Here is a 21,864-nt window from a genome sequence, read left to right as displayed (position 1 = left end):
ATCCGACTCATTTGACCAGACCTTAACTCAGTGGACCTTGACCAGTTGACCGTTTTTGACCATTGACCAGGACTTGACCTTGACTGGACGTTTACTGTTTGTTGAACCCTTTGACCGTCAATGACCGTTAACCGACCCAGTTGGCTCAGGCTTTGTGTAATGGGCTTGCTGAGTAGATTTGGGCTTAGGACTGGTTTGATGAGTTAGACCCTTATGGTCCGAATTAACTTTGGTTTCTTCTACAAAGTTGTAGATATTCATGAGACCTAACTATGGACCATACAATCAATCTAATTGGATTAGTTAAATCTTTAGATATGCAAGAGATGGATAATAAAGAAGTGTAGAACCATAAATGAGCTTAGAGCAATTAGATAGACTTGTATGATTCTTATATGAGCCATTTTGGCTAGCTTCTTAGACTTCTTGTGTGATTAACAGTTAGCCTATTTAACAACGATCGATTCAAAGGATGAACCAGTGGATCGTGGATCTCGAGGTAGGCGTGGCTTGTCATCAAAAGAGGTGGGAATACATTTGACTCTTTTGTAACCATTGTTGTTTCTTTTACAAAAGTTTATGCTTAACAAACTCATGCATTGTCTAGTATGCATTCCATGTTTTGTTTAAATTGCATTACTATACTTCTGTTAATTTTGTTAATATACATGTTTTGTTTACTTCTGTGACGATATGCTCTTTCACATTTATATCTACATGAATTCAGCTTTTATGCTTATATCGGTCGACAGTTTGCGAGTTCGGAATTGTCGACATCTATATTTACGATTAGGTGTGGATTTGCGAGTTCGGAATTGCACAACCATAGTATACATTTTTTGAAGAAAGACCTTGTCCATATTGGTGTTTGTGTATCTCAGTGACTTGGTCACTATTTAATGTCTGGGAAGAACATTATTGTTTTTCTTAATCTTGTTTATGATTACTTAGAAGTTAAATGTTATTTATTCCCACTTTCAGTTTTCAGAGACAGATCAGAGTTGCGCAGCGAAAGCCACAAGTGTTGACTCCGTTAATTAGTTAACTTTTGCTATGTTTATAATGTTGTTTATTGTATCTGTAAACCAACTGACTATTGTATATGTATCATTTGAGATAAGTTCATATATATATATATTCTGAGCGGGGTTAGTTTTGGGATAAGTTTTGTAGAAGATTTCTTAATTGAATGTTTAAGTATTTGAAATAGATTCGTAGTGCCTCTTTATTTAGCTAATCTCTTGGATCAGTCAGCTGCTAGCTTAGGGGGCGCTACAACAATGACTCAGTCGATAGAGATCAACATAAAACACCTTATGGAACAACACAGTATGTACACAAAAATTGAGGATCGGAGATCGACCTTATACCGTGGAATAAGCAAGGATTCATTCTATTTTGCATCACCATTTGCACAATGACATTCGATAGACATAATCCTTGGACACAAAAGATTTTAACCAATCTTCCATCAAAAATTGACATAATAGGCTTAAATTTTGTATTTGTCAAAAGTTCATTAATTCTTTTATCAATACATGCATATCAAATCATGAACGACTTTACTTTTGACAAAGTATGGGACAATCAAGTTCACGGACGTAAACACACATATCCCATAACAATATTGCAATATATAAAACCATAAAGATTAATACTGCAAAAATTCATCTTCCAAACGATTTTAGAATTTAAACAAATAAACCTAAAAACATGAAGATGAAAAGTTGGATATATCTATGTGTAATCACAATAATGGCTATTCCAAACTCTAGTTATTCTTCTAAACAAAACAAGAAAAATAGAAGATTTACTAGGCAAACTAAAATCAACAAGCTAAAAAAAACAGACTCCAGTGCCATGTACGAACACGAACTACAATCACATAAACGGTTCAGAATCTTCACGAGTCTTGAGATCTTTGAGCTTGTGATTGACAGCATCCCCTGCACCTTCAGGGAAGATATTTTCTTTGTGAAGATCATTGATTGAGATTTTATGAGACCAAGGTGAGTGGTAACCTTTCTCAACTCAGTTTTCAACACATCAAGACTTTTCAAGGTATCAACGAGCTGCAGTTTGGATTCCTTAAAGTATTTAAGAAAATCATGAACCACTTCAGCATAGATCATCTCCTCTTTCTCCACATCCTCATGTGTGTAGGCAAAGTAACATGAGGCATTGGGATGATCATCTTCAACAAGAGTTCTTTTCTTCCTCCCTTTGGACTCAAAACCAATACCTTTATCAAGAAATCCTTTAGCAAAACCCAAACATGTGAAGAGGAAGACATTCTCGACAACCCAAAAAAATCAGAGTAGCAAACGTGACTCAGAGGTTTGGTATTTAAAGGTTTCTTAGGGAAGAAGTTTTTTAGGGTTTTCAAACAGTTGTCTCGTACATGAACGGGTATCCATGCGAAAACAATCTTGACCCACGAAAAGCTTAGAGAAAACAATTAAAAAAGAACCAAAAAAAAAAACTTAAGCAACCACTTCTGCAGACCAGTAGTTTGGCTCTAGAAAATAAGAAAATAGCTTCACTAAACATAAGTAGTATGCTAAAGTATACCTGAAAAATGAAGCATCTTACTCAACATGATTTTTATGAGTAAGTTCTTTAACCCTTGTGATTAAATAGCACAAGTATGAGATTTAAGCTCATTAAAAGATTTTTGTTTATGATCAAGTCTCTTTTTCCTTCTGAATCTAGAGAAGGATCCCTTTTGATGTGAGAAATTATCATAGAACTTACTATCGTCAAAATACGAGACATAGTTAGAGTCCTTACCCAAAGAGTTTTGACTTGAGGAGGATAACAACCTGTTGAAAATTTCTTTGTACCCTTCAATTATCTCCTTCAGGTTCTTTCCCATATCATCAATTTTTCTTCTTTCTCCTTGAATTTCGTTCATATTAAGGGTAACGTTGGTTCCCGAGGAAATGACTTGATCTTTTTTTAGACGATGTTTATTAAGACATCTGTTCTGCCTTTGAGTATTCGAGGAACTCATTGAACTGGCCTTCCTGGTAGCATACACAGGGTAAGTACGAAAACCAATTGGTTTAGACATACGAATGTCAGTTACACCATTGATAATTAAGTCTAAAGTGTGTTTAAGTTGAACAAGGGAATTTTTATTCAACCTGGAGTTTCTCTTTTGTTTAGCAGAACCCTTTGTTTCGCCAAAGAGGCATACTTTCTGATCACAAGAGTGATTAGACAAAGTAGTCTTAACAACCTCGTTAGGAGATTTCTTCCTTCCATGTGATGTGGAACATCCTTGATTAATTGGGATTTCAGACACATTCTTTCTGAATGGAAGTGATTCCGGTTTTACTTCTGGAGTTGTAACTTTTTCAATCGTAACAGAAGTACTTGGTATATTATACTGCTTAGAGCATCCTTGAATAGAGAGTTTACTCAAGCGATGTTCAATTTCCAAGGCATCCTTTTTAAGACTAGCCTCAAGAGTCATACGTGAAGAATGATCTTCAGTATTTTCTTTGAATTTGCAGTCTCTTATTACACCAAGAAGAACATTGACATGATTTTTTAACCGATTAAATCTATCAGCTTGGACTCAAACAAGATTTATAATCAATTCACTCTCTTCAGCTGTTTCCCGTTCATTAATAGAGATAGACTCTTTTGAAGGGTAATCAGAATGACACATGTCAGAGCTTGTCTGTCTTGTTTGAACAAAAGGTTCATCTATTTTTGAGATTGAAGAATCTTTCTCTTTAATAGGAATAGACGAGACAAATCTTTTTTTCTGGTGGCACGTTTATCAGAGATACTACTCATGTCCATAGAGTCAGATCGCCACAAACACAGACTTGTAAGGTCTTAAACGTGTTTGCCTGCTCTGATACCAATTGAAAAAGCGGGGGTCTAACAACCACTCCCAATATTTCGCTTACCAATCTGTATGGACAAACTCCAACATAATTTTTAGAGAATCAACTATACAGTCAGACTCAATCTAGATAAAAGCACATCAAAGATTTTTATATCTCAATCTCTCGGTTTGATCTATACTCAAGCAAATAGAAATATGCGAGTCTTTATCAAAGAGAGATAACTTGGATGGTGCCAAAGACCAATATCCAAGTGTCAATCAATTTAAATCAACAACCTAAAGGTCGGATATTTCAATTGATTGAACAACGTACAACCTGTGATATTTCAATTATATAACAAAATATAATGCAGAAAAGAAATAACACAGACTCCAGAATTTTTTTAACGAGGAAATTGCAAATGCAGAAAAACCCCGGGACCTAGTACAGATTGAACACACTGTATTAAGCCGCTACAGACACTAGCCTACTCCAAACTAACTTCGGTATGGACTGTAGTTGAACCCAAACCAATCTCACACTGATCCAATGTACAATTATGCTCCTACGTCTCTGATCCCAGCAGGATACTACGTACTTGATTCCCTTAGCTGATCTCACCCACAACCAAGAGTTGCTACGACCCAAAGTCGGAGACTTTAATAAACAAATCTGTATCACAGAGAAAAGTCTACAGTAATAGATAATCCGTCTCCCACGAATATACCTACGAGTTTTGTTCCGTCTTTTGATAAATCAAGGTGAACAGGAACCAATTGATAATCCGGACTTATATTCCCGAAGAACAGCCTAGTATTATCAATCACCTCACAATAGTCTTAATTGACGCAGCGAAAAAAGATATTGTGGAATCACAAACGATGAGACGAAGATGTTTGTGATTAATTTTTATCTTGCCTATCGGAGATAGAAATCTCAGGCCAATTATTATAATTGTACTCGTAAGATAGAAACATCAAGATCAGATCACACAACTACAAGAAAGTAGTATCAGTCTGGCTTCACAATCCCAATGAAGTCTTTAAGTCATTAACCTGGTTTAGAAGAAGAAACCAAAGGTTAAAGGAGAATCGACTCTAGCTTAGCACAACTAGTATCACACAGGATGTGTGGGGATTAGGTTTTCCAGTTGCTAGAGTTCTCCCTTATATAGTCTTTCAAATCAGGGTTTGCAATCAATATTAGCTTGGTAACAAAGCATTCAATATTCACCGTTAGATGAAAACCTGATTAGATTCAAGCTAATATTTATCAACCATTAGATCGAAAACATAGCTTGTTATACACAAATAAAATGCACGTTTCTAGGCTTGTGTAACCGTACCGAAACTTGTACATTAGTTGTTTCAACAATAGTTAACCAAATGGTTTGCCATATGATCACTTTCATATCAACCATATTCTTCTTCACCATAACCAAATGGTAAAGGTGAATTTGTCCAAACCGAAAGCTTACCAACACATATTTCGAGAAATTGATAGGCGAGGTAAACTCGGCTCGAAATAGCAAATGTGCATAATGAAAGTCTATATGCCAAAACGACTTTTATCTCAAGAGAAGGAGATAAATATACTTTTGAGTGATAGATAAGTTCAAGTCTCCACATACCTTTTAGTCGATGAAGATCCACCAGTTCCTTGAGTAGTCCTTCGTCTTGTATGATGATTGTCATGGAGTTCTTGAGTTCAACTACACTTACTATCCTAGTCCGAGACCTTTAGCTATGTAGGCTAGAAATCAAGACTTATAGTTTTGATCACTAACATTGACAAACATGCTTGAGATAGCAACGCATGCGAGTTCGACCGAGCAATGCTCTAACAACACTCCTTATGTCTCTTGAGCCTCGCAAGCCCCTACGCAATTGATTTCCTTAGTTGATGTCGTTTACATCAAGAGTTGCTTCAACCTAAGTGAAGACTTTTGATACCAATTTTCCTCTAACAGATAAGCCTATTTGATTTCCCTTTAGATCAAATATCAAGGCTTGGAAATCTGTTTGCAATAGAAAATCCGAAACACTTACACTCACTTAGATGAGAAGCATGGAACTTTTACCACCTCTCAAGTCAATCTTCAAAAAATCACTTAAGATCAATTTTCAGATATCAATCTTGAGGAATCACAAAGTCTAAGACGAAGAGAACTTTGTGATTTCTATCTATCTTTCCTGAAAGAGATTACGAGAACGTCGATAATAGAAAAGAAAGATCAGGATACACGAACTAGCAAGGTAAAGATAGTCAGACCTGGATTCATGAATCCCCAAAGCGAAGTCTTTTGTCATAAACCTAATTATGTTTCTTAGGGAAAACCTAGGTTCATAGAGGAACACACTAGCAATCAACTAAGAAACAAAGTGTTAGGGATTAGATTTCCCAGTTGAAAGAGCATCTATTTTTACATTTTTTTCAAGATTGAGGGCTGCTTAGGATTCAATTTAAGATAACTTGACGTGGAAAGGACAATAGTCCCACATCATTAGTCTCCGCGTAGTGAACTTAAAATATACTATGGAAGGGCCGTTCCACTCGTTGCCAATTGGTTTTGAGTTGGATGGCCGTATTATAAAATGGTATCAGAGCTAGGTCCTTATGCGGGGTGTAGGCGAATTAGTGAATACCGTGACCGAATGACAGGCCACATGTGCACCCGTGACCGAATGACTGGTCACTCGTATGACCTGTATGTGGGGTGGACCGTGACCGAATGTCACCTGCATACCCATGACTCACACGTGCGTAGGTCCACGTGTTAGGCCGAATTACTGGCCTTACACGTGAGGGAGGGTGTGAAAAGGACAATAGTCCATCATCACTAGTTTCCGCATAGTGAACTTAAAATATAATATGGAAGGGCCGCTCTGATACGATGTTAGAATACGAGCATCCAACTTAAAACCAATTGGAAATGAGTGGAGCGGCCCTTCCATATTATATTTTAAGTTCATTATGCGGAAACTAGTGATGTGGGACTATTGTCCTTTTCACACTTGAGAATTAAGCTGAAATGACGAGGGTACCAAATACACCACAATCTTTTCGATATCAACCTATAAGTCCGATACTCTGTGTGATCTACTATAGACAGAAACTGTCAAGAAGATAGCAACTACAAGGTATACACATGGTATATAATTACTAGTTCAAAACCGAAACTTAACTATAGGGATCAACCCAAGTGTTTGGGATTAACGTACAATCTCTTGTGAAAAAGCGGGGGTATAACAACCACACCCAATAATTCGTTCGGCAATCTGTATGGACTAACTCTAATATAATTCCGAGAGCACCAGCTTATAAAGCGATCTCAACCAAGAAAGATATCAAAAAGTTATATCTCAATTTCTCAATACAGTCTGCAATCGAACAGATGGAAATCTGTGAGCCGACTGATGTGAGAAATAACTTGGACGGCACCAAAGACCAATGACCAAGTACCAGTCTACTGTACCAAAAAAAAAGAGTACGGTATGGTGACATTTTTCTTTAGATTGCCACCTCTTTAGACAAAGGATCACTATAATTTCTTCTGGGCCTTACTCGCATATTGACGAGCCAATTTGAAGAATAAGGATACTGTACGACTTGAACAATAAAGATACGAATATGATTAACCATGATTTAGAAAGTTTGTTGTAAAGAAAATAAATGGCTTTCGCATATTTTCTTTTTCAGATTTGTGTTTTATCATTTTAAATGTATCATGAAATAGGTGCGTGAAGAAAGCATTATCTGGAATATGATTCACATCAAATAAAGAAAATTAGCATTTTTACATTTCAAAGCCTAAAAGGTTGTGCATCCAACCAATTTCCAACTTATTGTGTATCAAGAAAACCAAATCCTGGTATAATAATTTATTATTCCATGTATCTTTCTACCTACATAAGAGCTGATGAGATTAGGGCTGCACAGGAACCGTCCCGTCCCATGGAACCGTACCGGAACCGCAGGAACCGTACCGGTACCGTCCCGGAACCGTGATCATACGGGACAGGTACAAGTACCAAAAAGTGGTACCGTGCCTAGAGTAGGTACAAGTAACGGTTCTAGGCTATTCCCGTCCCGTCCCGTCCCGTAGTACCGAGGATCTGTATCCGTTGATTTTAGGATTAAATCCTGGCCGTTGATATTAGGGGTTATACCCTTTTCTTAGTCTCCATCATATTCTCGGACATTCTCCTCGTTTCCTTCTCCTTCTTCCTTCTTCCCTCTCTCGTTTTTCAGTTTCCTCTCAGAGAAGAGAAGATTCCAAACTTTTAGTTTTGATTTCCTTTCCATCATCATCATCCGTATAAGACTTCAGTATCCATTTACGTAAATGGATCTGCTCTGAGGAACTGTTTTTCTTTTGTATCAACAAAGAGGTGAAGAATATGAAGATCGTTTAATCCTCTTTGTTCTTTGGTCTCTGTGTATTTTTTTTTTTTGGGTTTATGTACTCTGAAGAACAAGGTTCATGTTCTAATAGATTTCGTTTTGAATAATACTGCAGTTGGAAGTAGAGAACGGAGATTTGAGGTCATCTGTCAGTGATAATTCTTCAGTTGCTACTGAAAATCGAGGTAAGATCATCTTTAATCTCTAGTTTTATGTTTTGGGTTCAATTTTGGTTTTTATTTATTTTCGATTTTGATTTTGATTTTGTATAAAACTAAGAAATCATGATAAGCTTCAGTTCTCTTCATCTTTCTATTTTTTTATTAAAATAAACTTATACCCAATCTCAAATTGTTTTCCAGATTAGCCTTTTCTCCCACTCTTTGTTCTTAAAAATGAATTCGGAGTTTCTGATCTAGTTTGGGACAGATTTATGATATTTTGAGGATTGTTGTTTTCTGTTCATAATGTTGTATTATTGGATAGTTTGTTACAAATTGAATTAGTTAACTGAGGTTATATGTGATTATGATGTTTATTGATAGGAAGTCTTTATGATAAATTATGTTTGGGTATGAATGAATTGAATTTTTTGTGAGAAACATATCTCAATTTCAGGCATTGCCATAAGTAAGTCCTTGTTATAATCTAAGGATGTGTAATTTATTTTGAAATTGAAAGAATGATCTGCAACATGGTTATGTGAAATTGGTTTTGAAATCCAGATTAGCTTTATGTAATTCCTTTGAATTTGTGGTGTTAACCAATAGTTTCTTTGAAGAAGACGGTGAACACTTTAACTTATGTTTACCCTTATCTGCTCTAAGATGCAGGTGGCCCTGCCCCTGTTTTGTTTAACACTTTAACTTTTGTTTTTCATTTCAGATGGATGCAAATACAAATCAAAGTGAAGCTGCAACTGAAATTGGTTCCTCTATTCACCCTACATCTGTACCTGCACCTTCTGCTGATGCTCAGCAAGCTGCACAATCTGCTCCAACCGAAGCTACAAATAATGCTGGTGATGTAGCCGCGAAGCCGAAATCCAATTCAAAAGTTTGGAATGAGTTTATAAAATTAAATGGGGAATGGGCAGAATGTAAGCATTGTAAGAAGAAATTGAAAGCCGGTAGTCAAAAGAATGGTACGTCTGGATTATGGAAACATTTGAAGCATTGCACCAAGAATCCTAATAAGAAGCAGGTGAAAGGACAGCAATTATTGGTGGTTGAACCCCAAAAGCCAGGTGAGGATAGTAAATTAATTGCATCTAATTTCAGTCAAGAAGCGTGCAGAAGGGCTCTTGTTGTGTTTATCATTGTTGATGAGAAGCCATTCAGAATTGTTGAAGGCGAAGGGTTTAGGGCCTATTCGCAAATGTTGGAGCCTAGATTCAAAATTCCGAGTCGTATGACCATTTATAGGGATCTGTTACAACTCTATGTAGATGAGAAAATTACTTTGAAACGTTACTTTGCAGCTTCCAAAATGAGGGTGTCCTTGACAACTGACACATGGACTTCACCTAACAATTATAACTACATATGTGTTACGGTTCACTTTATTGATCAAAATTGGAAGTTACAAAAGAGAATCATATGTGAAAACTCGATGGAATAGCACTTATTTAATGTTAGAAGCTGCTGAAAAGTATGAAAAAGTTTTCAAAAGGTTAGAAAAGCATGATAGGGATTTTAGACAGAAGTACATATTTGAAGAATCTAGGAAATATGCTTTACCTGATACTGATAATTATGACATGGAAATTGATAATGCTTTTGAGGATTACTCTAGTTCTGAATCTGAGGGGGAAGTTGATGAGGATTCTAATAGAAAAGGGAAGAAAAAGACGAACAATAAGAAGAAAAAGCCTCGTCAACATGCACCATATGAAGAGGATTGGAAATATGCCAGAGGTCTTCTGAAATGCTTGAAGATATTTTTCGATGCCACTGTAAGATTTTCTGCCTCCACACAAGTTACAACTCCTGGTTTCTTATGGGAAGTAGTACTCATCCATGAACAGTTAGTTGAGTTTAGAGATAATGCAACTAATGATCCATTTATTGCTCGTATGGCTGATATTATGTTTAGGAAGTACAATTTTTATTGGGGTGCTTATGAAAAGATGAATTCTGCCTTATTTTTTGCTCAATTGTTGGATCCAAGAGAGAAGGAAAAGGGTTTAGAATTTGCTCTTCAATGTTTATATGAACAAGACCTTGTTAGGGTTAATACAGTTATGAGGCAAGTAAAGAGGGACTTTAAGATTCTCTTTGAAGAATACAAGTCTTTTCATTCAGTTAACGAGGAGGTGGCAAGTTCATCTAGTGGTGTTGTAGTTGACAACTCAGTTAGTGCTCAAAATGTTGATCGATTTGCTACACTTCAGTCGAGAAAGAAAAGGCACAAAAAGAACCAATCGACTGCTGAGGCAACAATAACAGAGTTGGATATGTATTTAATGGAAGTGTTTGATGAGTCTGAATCTGATGGAAACAATACAAGCAAGTCTAGTTTTGATATTCTGGCTTGGTGGCAGGCTAACAGTAGCAGGTATAAGATAATTTCATGTATGTCAAAGGATATATTAGCCATGCCAGTGTCTTCGGTTGCCTCTGAATCCGCTTTTAGCACCGGAAAGCGTGTGCTTAGTCCATGGAGAAGTTCTTTGTCTACAAGAACAGTTGAGGCTTTGCTCTGTTGTCAAAGCTGGTTAAGCAAACCCATTGATCTTGATCTTTTAGCTGATTATGTACCAGATGATAACTCTAAGGATGAGGAAGGTAATATAAACTTTTCTTTGTTTGATTATGATTTATTTGAATCAGTGGTTCACTGAATATATATATATATATATATATATATAAATTGTTGTTGCAGAGATCTTGGGTGTGGTTCAACTGTCAGAGGTCTTGGATGCTTGATGTTTGGAGTTGCAGGTCTTGGATGCTTGGTGTTTGGAGTCGCAGCAAACTTATAGAAGGGGTCAATTACCAAAGCCGAAATATTGTTTTTTGCTTTGCTTTTTGTTTTTTCTATTTGAAGTTTTAAACAACGTTGTTGAATTTAGAAGTTTAAAGATTTTTGTTAATGTATGAATTCAGGTCTTAAGAGTTAAGACTCTTAAAAGTTAAAGTTTTTAAGCTTAGAACTTTCAAGTATTTTTGCTTTTTTTTTTTTACATAAGTAGATATGCTACGGGTAAAGAACCGGACCCGTCCCGTCCCGTCCCGAGTTAAACAGGTACAGGTCCCGTCCCGTACTACACAGGTACCGGTACAAGGTACAAAGTACAGGTACCGGCCATAAGGAGGTACAGGTACTGAGTTAGACAAAAACCCGTACCGTCCCGTCCCATGTGCAGCCCTAGATGAGATACTGTTCGATCTTCTATGGAGTTGAAAGTCATCGGCAGATATTTATTTATTAAAAAGACAAAGGAGTTGGAATTTTTATACAGCCGGGTCAAAAATATGTAATTCTCTCTTGGTAATTCAAATCTGATAGCTTGTGACTTTCTACTTTATTACGTGGACAATGAATCTTTCATGTATATTGTAGCCGGATCAGAATGGGCCTTCTCGGCTTTTCATGCAGAATCAAAAGTCTTGTCTAAAACCTCCTCATGGTTAGGTGAAAATATATTATCTAGTGTCTCGATGGCAGCGGATTGCAAAACACTAGCGGAAACGATCAAATAGAAATGCAAAGATTTTCCTTGGAACGCAGATAATACCATTCAAGAAACTATCTCAATACTGAAAAATCTTCCACAGGTTCAGGCAAAGTATATAAACATGAAATATAATTATGACATGCCAGAAAACTAAATACATCCCGTACCAAGAGACAAGTCATGTTGTTGACGAACATCAATTCAAAGAATGAGCATTCTCTAACGTGGAATTATTATCTCCCAGTAAAAAAGTATGACATACTCCGATTTTAGGAGTGGGCCTCCTCGGCTTTTCATGCAGAATCAAAAGTCTTGTCTAAAGCCTCCTCATGTTTAGGTGAAAATATATTATCTAATGTCTCGATAGCAACGGATTGCAAAACACTAGCGGAAACGATCAACAAGACATGCAAAGATTCTCCTTGGAACGCAAATAATACCATTTAGGAAACTATCTCAATACTGGAAAATCTTCCACGGGCTCAGATAAAGTATATAAATAGGAAATATAACTATGCAGCGGATTACATCGCTAAAGAAGCTCGGATAAAGCATCTTAGGCACATATCCTCCAATATTCAGCGAAGAGTTTCAAAATCTAGTGTTATTTCAAATGTTTTTGTCAAAAACGAGATTATAAATCTCTTGTACTAAAAAAAAAAAAAAGAAAAAATGATAGCTAGAAACGGAAAACACAAGACAAAGAAATTTGACCAATCAAATACAGTAGCTTTTAGGGTTTAACCAGATGAGGACATGTCTCGAATATACGTGTTCACCTGCATTCTGAGATTATGTGCTTAATGTGCTTTATATGTTTGAAATAATATATTCTCCAGCTTTGAAAGGTTGTACTAACAAGGTGAACGTGGTCATGTCTCATTGATAACTAAAAGTCTTGTATTTGTTTATTTGATTTGATATGATTATAGTCACACAAAACTGCTATTTACTTCTGTTTAGGTACCAATAAAACAATAGCAGATACGACTTATATGTGTCAGTCTGTGACGCAAACATACAAGACAACAGGACTCTGTTTTGGCGGTTTTCATGGGACTTCATTCATTCGGTTACATCGCCTAGAAGTTTTGTTTTGGGCTTTTGCTGTTGTTTTTCTTGTCCATTTTCTTTTCTTCACTTTCTCTCTCTATCGGGATTGATTGTCCTCTATCCTTATATAAACCGATTGTTATTCGATCAGTCTATATGTATTTCCAATTCGGGTCTGGTAGAATTGAAAAGAAATGGGATTTGTAAGTAGTTTATTGGGAATTGTTGGTTTTGGAATCGGATTCCCTGTTGGAATTCTTATAGGTTATTTTCTCTTCATCTACTATCAATCCAAAGATGTTATGGTAATCTCCTGATCGTTTTTTCTTTAGTCATTCATTTTCTTACTGTTTTATTTTGACTCTAAGTGTCATTTGATCTCCTCTTTAATCATGGTTTTTGTTCATGTTCCTCCTACATGATATGTGCATTGTAATTGTCATGTTTTCATTGAGTAGTATACTGGTTTTCAGTCTGTAAAGGTTCTAATAAGTACTTCATCGATCGAAATGATTTTCAACCGGTGTTGAAATGTGTTAATGTGATTGAATCAGTCTCTTATTTGTATGTGTTTTTCAGGAACCAGTCTTTAGACCGATTCACGAACTGGATACGAATGCTTTGTTAGAACTTTTGAATGAACTTCCTTTGTGGGTGAAGAACCCTGACTATGATCGAGTGAGTTATTCTCTAGAATATGCTTCTAGTTGAAAGTTAGTTGGTCTTTGATTTCTTTTTGTGTCCTTTTCTTTTGTTTTCATCAGTTTGATTTGTTTTCACATTGCATGTTGTAGGTTGACTGGTTAAACAGATTTCTTTCAGATATGTGGCCTTACCTTGATAAGGTGCTTTTGTCATGAAATTTAAACCAAATTATGTGTTTAAAACCTTTGCCACGTCTTGAAAATTGGAAACTTACGATTCTAGTCATTGTGCAGGGAATATGTGCTACAGTGAGAACCACGGTAGAACCGATGTTTTCAGAGTATATCCGGAAATATATGATAAAATCGATTGGTTTTGAGTGTTTGACTCTTGGAACGCTTCCTATTACCCTTCACGGTGAGTTAAGAATGTCAACAACTCTTGTTTTGAGTATGATTTTTCTTTATGTTATCCCACTAGGAGGTATCTGTCTGTGTTCGAAAAACTAGGAGGTAGATTGTAGGTCCTTCATTCATTGTTCTGTCTGCTAAGATGATTGAGTTATTGGTTCCGTGTGGCCTAAATTGCCAGCTTGACTACACACTCCAGACCTACTTTCATGCAAAGCCCTCAATTACCATGTGTTTGTAATCTTATGTATTTTTATTGTTTTCGACTAAAAGGACCATTACATGAATAAAATTTTACTTCCTTCACAAGTACCTATAATAGCAGCGTTGCATTGCATTCCTACAAACTCTACATAGTATATGGTCAGTTCCTCATGGTTTTGGATAAACTTGGCAGGTCTAAAAGTATACGAAACTAACGAGAAAGAACTAGTTGTTGAACCGGTGATTAGATGGGCTGGAAATCCCAATATTATCTTGGTTGTGAAACTTTTGTTGTTCCAAATTACACTGCAGGTTAGTAAAGCTCTCAGATGTTGTACTTTTCCAATAAAATGATGTCTTTTTGAGGAGATCCGTTTTTTCTTGTTATCAGTTGGTGGACTTGCAGATATTCGCTACACCACGCGTATCCTTGAAACCTCTAGTCCCTACCTTTCCATGCTTTTCAAACATAGAAGTTTCTTTGATGGAGAAAGTAAGTAACTTTCGATTTTGAATTCTTCAGCCGATCAACAAGTTTTGAATCTTTTGGCTCTAGTTCACTACTAAGTACTTCTGATACCTTGGTTCATTTGATCTGGTTTAGCAGTAGGTGGCTTTCTGTAGTAACTAGTGAGTTTATTACTTGTATATATATTTCATGTTTCTTGATCAAACAGTGGAACACTGCGACACAGCTAGTAAACAGCATGACAGACATGCTCATTGTTTTACCCCACATCGCTGTCGCATCATGCAGTACACTAATGTGGCAGGAAATATGGCATACGTTCTTACACTTTGATATGCTTCTGATAAATATCAGTGATGTATTTGCAGCCGCATGTGGACTTCGGATTGAAATTTCTGGGATGTGATCTTATGGCAATCCCTGGCCTTTATCGTTATGTTCAGGTGCCACACTGGTAATTTTTTGGGTTAAGTTGGATTTCGGTTTAACGAGCTTAAGTTTTGAGGGTCCACAAAGTAATATTATCTAGTTGTTAAGCAGTGATTGAAGACACCCCTGGATGCATATATATTGCAACTGCAACTACTATTTGTGACCTTCTAGTATCATTAAGTGTTTTTTTTTGGTTAATTTCAGGAAACTATTAGAAAACAAGTTGCCAACCTCTATTTGTGGCCCCAAACCCTTGAAATACCTATTCTTGACAGTTCAGTGTAAGTCCATCTTTGACGTTATTCTTTGATTTCTTAGTGCAATCTCATTTGCCGATCAAAACTAATTGTTGTAAGACTTCACCGTGATCAACAGTTTAGGTTCGGTTGAGCCTACACCAGTTCTTAGATTAAGCGCAAGTTGCATTTAGTTGAATTATTGTGCTACTAATCTTTTATTGTATGATTATTTTGATAGAGGAGCAACGAGGAAACCAGTGGGCATACTACATGTGAAGATTGTAAAGGCAGTCAAACTGTTGAAAATGGATTTCCTAGGAACCTCAGATCCTTACGTTGTCCTTAGCTTGAGTGGTGAGAGACTTCCTGGGAAGAAAACCACTGTTAAAATGAAGAACCTAAATCCCGAATGGAATGAAGATTTTAAACTTATCGTGAAAGATCCCGAGACCCAAGTCCTTGAGTTGCATGTGAACGACTGGGAAAAGGTTAAACTTCTTGTATGCTATCTCATTTATCTGACGACTCCAGTATCTAATGTAAAATCTCAAGTTGTCATCTTTTTTTATCCCAGGTTGGAGCTCATGATAAGCTGGGAATGCAAGTGATTCCACTAAAATCTCTTCAACCTCATGAGACAAAATCATATACACTTGATTTGGTCAAGAACATGAATCCTAATGATCCTCATAACATGAAACAGAGAGGGAAAATAGTGGTGGAAATGACATTCCGCCCTTTTAGACAAGACACTGAAAGATTTAGTGGACCTTTGGATGGATATCATAGGAAAGCCAGTGACATTAGAAGCGTAACTGAAGAAACATCTGGAAATGATGGTGCAGGGTTACTATCGGTTACTGTCCAAAGTGCTGAAGATGTTGAGGGAAAGAAACATAACAATCCTTATGCTTTAGTTCTTTTTAGAGGAGAAACGAAGAAAACTAAGGTACGTTAAGCTGTTACATCTATTTGAATACTTAAAATTATGGCAAAGAATCTTTATCCGACTCTTACATACGTCTTAAACAGTTAATAAGGAAATCAAGGGATCCAACTTGGGGCGAAGAATTTCAATTCATGTTAGAAGAAGCTCCTTTGCAGGATACGATCCACGTTGAAGTTATGAGCAGGAGAACGGGTTTGGGTTTTAGATCCAAGGTCAGTTGCTTCTAATTTAATTCTCTCAGTAGTTTATGCTGTTGTTGCATATTGAACTCCTTTGTTTTGTGAATCTAAGTCGGATTTCCATACTATATAGGAATCACTGGGACATGTTGATATCAACCTAATCGATGTTGTGAACAATGGACGTATCAACGAGAAATACCATCTCATAAACTCGAGGAATGGAAAGATACTTATTGACATACGATGGAAAACAATTTGAGAATGTGTTAACAGGACGCAAAAATTTTGTATATCTGTTTTCCTCATGTACATTGTTTTTTCGTTACTTGTTTAACTCAATTTTCATTGAGCATGAGAATACAAAACTCAATTTTCATTGAGCATGAGAATACAATCATGTATGCGATACACTGTAAAATATTGTTATGAAGTAGGTACTTCATATGTATGAGAACACAATCTTGATTTGTTTGTTTGTAAACCCTCTAGAGAATTGATAAAAAGAAAATGACTTTGTAATACCCTCTACAGAATTGATAAAAAGAAAATGTCTGGATGTTAAAATATGGGCATCCAACTCAAAACCAATTGGTAATGAGTGGAGAGACCCAAAGAATTATAAACCGCATGATCTTATATTACCCAGACAATGTGGGACTAATAATCTCAACACGCCCCTCACGTGTAGCCTCGTTGGGTCTAACACGTGGACAATAAACAGGGTGACGCGGAGTAAAGGTGCGGTCAAATGACTCGACACAAATAGCCTGCTCTCATACCATGTTAGAATATGGGCATCCAATTCAAAACTAATTGACAATGAGTGGAGAGGACCAAATGATTATAAACCGCAAGATCTTATATTACCCAGACAATGTGCGGACTAATAATCTCAACAACCATGAGACATTGCCATCTTGAAGGTTTAAACCAAAGGAACTACATTTTTGTGTTGTCTAGTACCCACTTATAGATGGGGAAGAACAATTTACTAGTTTTATGGAATTGAGGAGACAACCGTGCGGAGGAGACTCCTTGAACCGAGCGAAATGTTTAACCTCACACAGATGCACTGCAAGAAGGGAGTGCTTTAAGTTCGAGAGATCAATATGTAGGACTCTGGCCTAAACCAAGACAATGGCCATTCCAGAGTCAATTCGGTCACAAGAGAGGATGAGTCGATCTGTAGGAGGGAAGCTGAGAAATGTGTGAGATCAACGGTGATCAAAGATTGTAGGTGTGTTGTGTATTCTGCGTGAAGAAAATAAGATAAGTTCTGATTGATTGAACGCTAAGTTCTTAATCTCTTGTTTGTCTGCTTGAAGAGAGATTGTCTTTTTTCTCAATCATGATTCAGAGACTTATTTATATTGCTAGAATTGTAAACTCCTTGATCCCATGAAGTGTGACAGTTGTTGGAGTCAAAGAGTGGGGAAGTGGAAATCGTGTTAAAACCAGTTGCTCATCGTGCAGAGACTTGGTTGATTTTCTACCCACTACTTTTCTAACTCCTCCAACTGATTGCACGACTTGCTCAAATTCTCGTCGTGTTTATGAACACACGTGCCGTAGACCGCCAGACCAAAATCCTGGTTAATATCCCCCATGTGACACGATTTATGTCTCGTGATTGTGGAGTCAGTTGCTGACTTTATGGGACGATGAGTCCTTGTATTGCTGAGTCTTGATTTGCAAATGTTCTGTGACTCATGAATTGAACATTTCTGTTGAGACAAAGGTATCGGATAAATGTTGATAACCTAAGGGGAGCAAATGTTGCTGAATCGTTGAATATTGATAGTTGAACCAATATTCCTTAGTCTGAGCAAATATTGCTCGTCTGAGCAAATGTTGCTCGTTTGATGAGTTGTTGGTATATATTGATAGTTGAACTAATATTCCTTAGTCTGAGCAAATATTGCTCGTCTGAGATAATATTGCCCATTTGAGCAAAATGTTAATTTAAGATGCTGACATCTGAGCCGAACATAATTATTAAAGTGTTGATCACGGGATCAACGTAAAATTATTAGTGCTTGAATCTTCTCATAATCATGTTTTTGCAGAGCTCTGGATTCGAAACCCTAATTTTTGATCAATTGATGATTTATTGAAAATCAACTACAGAGTGAAGGAGGGACCGACTACATGGGATGACGAGTCGACCATGTAACGCCCAGATGCTCAAGTGAGAAAAAAACCAAAGTCTCTTGAAGACCAGTTGGTGAAAGGATGATTAAATGCTGGTTTAATCATTTATTAAAATAGTGCTCGTCCCAGCTTTAGGTGATGAGACCTTATTATGAAGAGATGAGTGACCGACCAAGAGGGAATGAGACTGGCCCTTGGTGGTCGTGGGACCAGCTGATGGTCGTTTGAGCAAACTCCAAGTTTTTTGAGAAGAGTTTGGACCCAATATGAGAAATTGAGCAAATTAGGTCAAAATTGTTAAAACATGTGGGAACGGCTATTTGCAAGCCCTAGGGTCAGCCTTGGTCGGTCAAGGAGACATGCCCGCATCACCATAATGTCCGTGTCTCAGTCCTGAGAGTTTCGATATTTTTCTGATGCGCGTTTGAGCAACATTTTGAGAAAATATGAAGGATTCAGGGTTTTGATGAAACTGGGGAATCTTCGTGAGATGGTGAAAATAATTAATAAAATAGGGGATTGTGAGGTGTGGGACCGGCCACGGCTAGGGCATGGCCGGCCAGCTAGCAATCTCGGTCCTGCAACACCTACCCCAATTTTATATATTTTCCCTGATGTGAAGGAAATACCATGAAGCTGAGGAATTTCATGAGGTTAAGGAATTTTCATGAGATTATGGAAATAATAATAATAAAATAGAGGGAGTCATGAAGTGTGGGACCATATATGGCCAAGGCATGGCCGGCCGTCCAACGAGCATGGTCCCATGACACTTTTCCTAATTTTATATTATTTTCATGATTCTAAGGAAATATCATGAAATCAAAGAGTTTGTTGAAACTAGGGAATTTCCTTGAAGTGAAGGAGTATCCATGAGATGAGGGAAACAAATAATATCAAAATAATAAAACAAGGGCGTGTGGGACCGGCCACGGCTAGGGCATGGCCGGCCGGCCAGTGAGTCCGGTCTCGTGAGCCTTTTCCCTAATTTTATGTAATTTTCATGAATTGAGGGAAATATCATGAAATCGGGGAATTTTCATGGGATGAGGGAAATAATAATAAAATAGTAAGGAGTCATGAGGTGTGGGACCGGCCACGGCTAGGGCATGGCCGGCCGGCTAGTAGGCCCGGTCCCGCGACACCTTTCCTAACTTTTATTATTTCTTTGATACGAGGAAACACCATGAGATTGGGGAGTTTCTCTGAGACGAAGGAAATTTGTTCAAATGAAGGGATTTTCATGAGATCATGGAAAAATAATAAAATATGATAAAATATAGAATTGGGCATGGGACTGGCCACGACGTGACTGGCCGGCCGGTGAGCCTAGTCCCATAGCGCCTTTGCTAATATTTTTTTATTATTATTTTTCTTCCTATTTTGCGTAGGTTCATCGTTCCTTCGTGTTTTGGAATGCTCGTTCGTGCATTCAGGTGCTCGTTTGTGCATTATTGTTGAGTACATTTGCACCACTTTAGTAGGGGCTTACTCGATGGCTGCTCAGATACCCGTTCATTGAAAATTTATTACTAACCCATGAAATTCTGCTGGGAAAACCATGAATTGAAGTAATGAAATATTCTGAGGAACATAAAATGTTTCCAAATATTCAGCTAATGAATTTAAATATTATAAATAACTAATTGATGGCTCTATAATAGTAGGCATGCTGTCTATGAGCATTAATTATCTGAGAATTGAATGATATGAGCTTGTTGAAGCGCCATCTTTCTTTACATAGTCAGGGAAAACATTGTTACATCTTGAAGACGTTATTGCTCTATACTAGCAGGTAAATCGTCTAGGAGCCGTCCAATCTTTCGATTCTGTATAGAAGTAATTACCGAAATTGCTCAGCATTCATGAGATACGCCGTTGCCTCAGCTGAGAGACTGCACATCTGTATATACTCTGAGGGATAGTATTCTCAGTCAGAGATTCATGTGGCATGAGCTTTCATGCTTCGATGAGAGACATGAGCCTCAATACTCATCTGATTGTTGGATCAGGAGCATTACAATTATGGTTTTACGATTTTAACTCTTGTTGAAAATCCACCATCTACACCAGTATTAAAAACCTTTAGGCTGGAAAAAATGTGTAATACTCTTGCAGAGATTGTAATAGTTTGTAATAGTTGTAGAATAAGCCCATACCATTGAAAAATGAGATGTAAAAACTATCGAATAATCCTAGTATTAAAATAAATCTGTCTGTTTGGTCCAATGGTTCTAGGGCCTATTCATAAAAATAGGTTTTTAGTTTGGTCCAAAGTGTGAGTTACTTCTCTTGAGGAATTGCTCTGGTGTATCCTGGCTCGATTTTTCAATGAGTACCACCAAGCCCGAACACTTAATTGAGGCGCACAGTTATTTAATAGTCACCTGAACCTTTTCATATGATACCTCATTATAGGGGATGGTCCAGGTTACGGTTTGCTCCGACAGAGATTGGTCACTCTCCCCATCAAACATGGTGGTATGGGTGTATACATTATGGAGGACACAATTAAATACTGTTTTTTGGCTTCTATTATGCAGACTCAGGCCCAATAAAAATTATTTTGCATAATTCTGGTTTCGTTGGTTTGAGCCCAAGATCGAACACGCGTTGAACATATATAATCAGGTATTTGGTAACGATATCTCTCCACTTTGTATTAATGACATTGCCTCCCACTTTATGAGTTCCTTGGTGATTAGATACTTTGATGCAGTGAACAAAGAGCTACCCACTCGCTTCAACATGTCTGAGCGTGATAATGAACTTTGTCAATGTTGCAAATACAAACACGCGCAAGATTTTTTGTTGGAAATACCGATAGAAGAGCTTAATCAGAGAATTGGGCTTAGGCAGTTTTGTTCTGTGCTTCGATACAGGCTTGTGATTCTGCTTTTCGAAGAAGGAAGGATATGTTCCAGTTGTGATAGGAAAATGGATATATATGATAATCATACCCTGCATTGTTCCCATGAGGTTGGTCTTAAGTTCAGATATGATCTGGTACGTGATACTTTTGCAGATATGTGTTATCGTGCAGGTTCGCCATCTAGAAAAGAAGTTGACATGGGCCTCCTTTCCAATAACGGTAAGGCTTTAAGACCTGCTGATATTTGGTCTATAACTGGGATAACGGGCATGACATGTGCATGGATATAACTGGTGTATCTCGTTTTACTGGTGGTGGTGTACACACTTTTGT

At 37.2% G+C, this 21,864-nt stretch overlaps 1 protein-coding gene across 1 annotated transcript; it reads left to right on the top strand.

The window, feature by feature from the left end:
- Positions 1 to 12,929: 12,929 nt before the first annotated feature.
- LOC113298629 (synaptotagmin-3-like) lies at positions 12,930 to 16,888 on the top strand. The gene is made up of 12 exons (XM_026547418.1): positions 12,930 to 13,283; positions 13,558 to 13,656; positions 13,773 to 13,823; positions 13,917 to 14,040; positions 14,431 to 14,549; positions 14,629 to 14,730; positions 15,075 to 15,149; positions 15,343 to 15,419; positions 15,616 to 15,865; positions 15,952 to 16,326; positions 16,410 to 16,538; positions 16,639 to 16,888. The coding sequence occupies exons 1-12, from the start codon at positions 13,173 to 13,175 to the stop codon at positions 16,765 to 16,767; spliced, it is 1,641 nt and encodes a 546-aa protein (XP_026403203.1). The 5' UTR covers positions 12,930 to 13,172; the 3' UTR covers positions 16,768 to 16,888.
- The last annotated feature ends 4,976 nt before the right edge of the window (positions 16,889 to 21,864 follow it).

The sequence above is a fragment of the Papaver somniferum genome, chromosome 7 (assembly GCF_003573695.1).
Source record: "Papaver somniferum cultivar HN1 chromosome 7, ASM357369v1, whole genome shotgun sequence".
Taxonomy (NCBI): Eukaryota; Viridiplantae; Streptophyta; class Magnoliopsida; order Ranunculales; family Papaveraceae; genus Papaver; species Papaver somniferum.
Note: the sequence above shows the minus strand (reverse complement) of the source record. Positions and strands in the feature narration are given on the sequence as shown.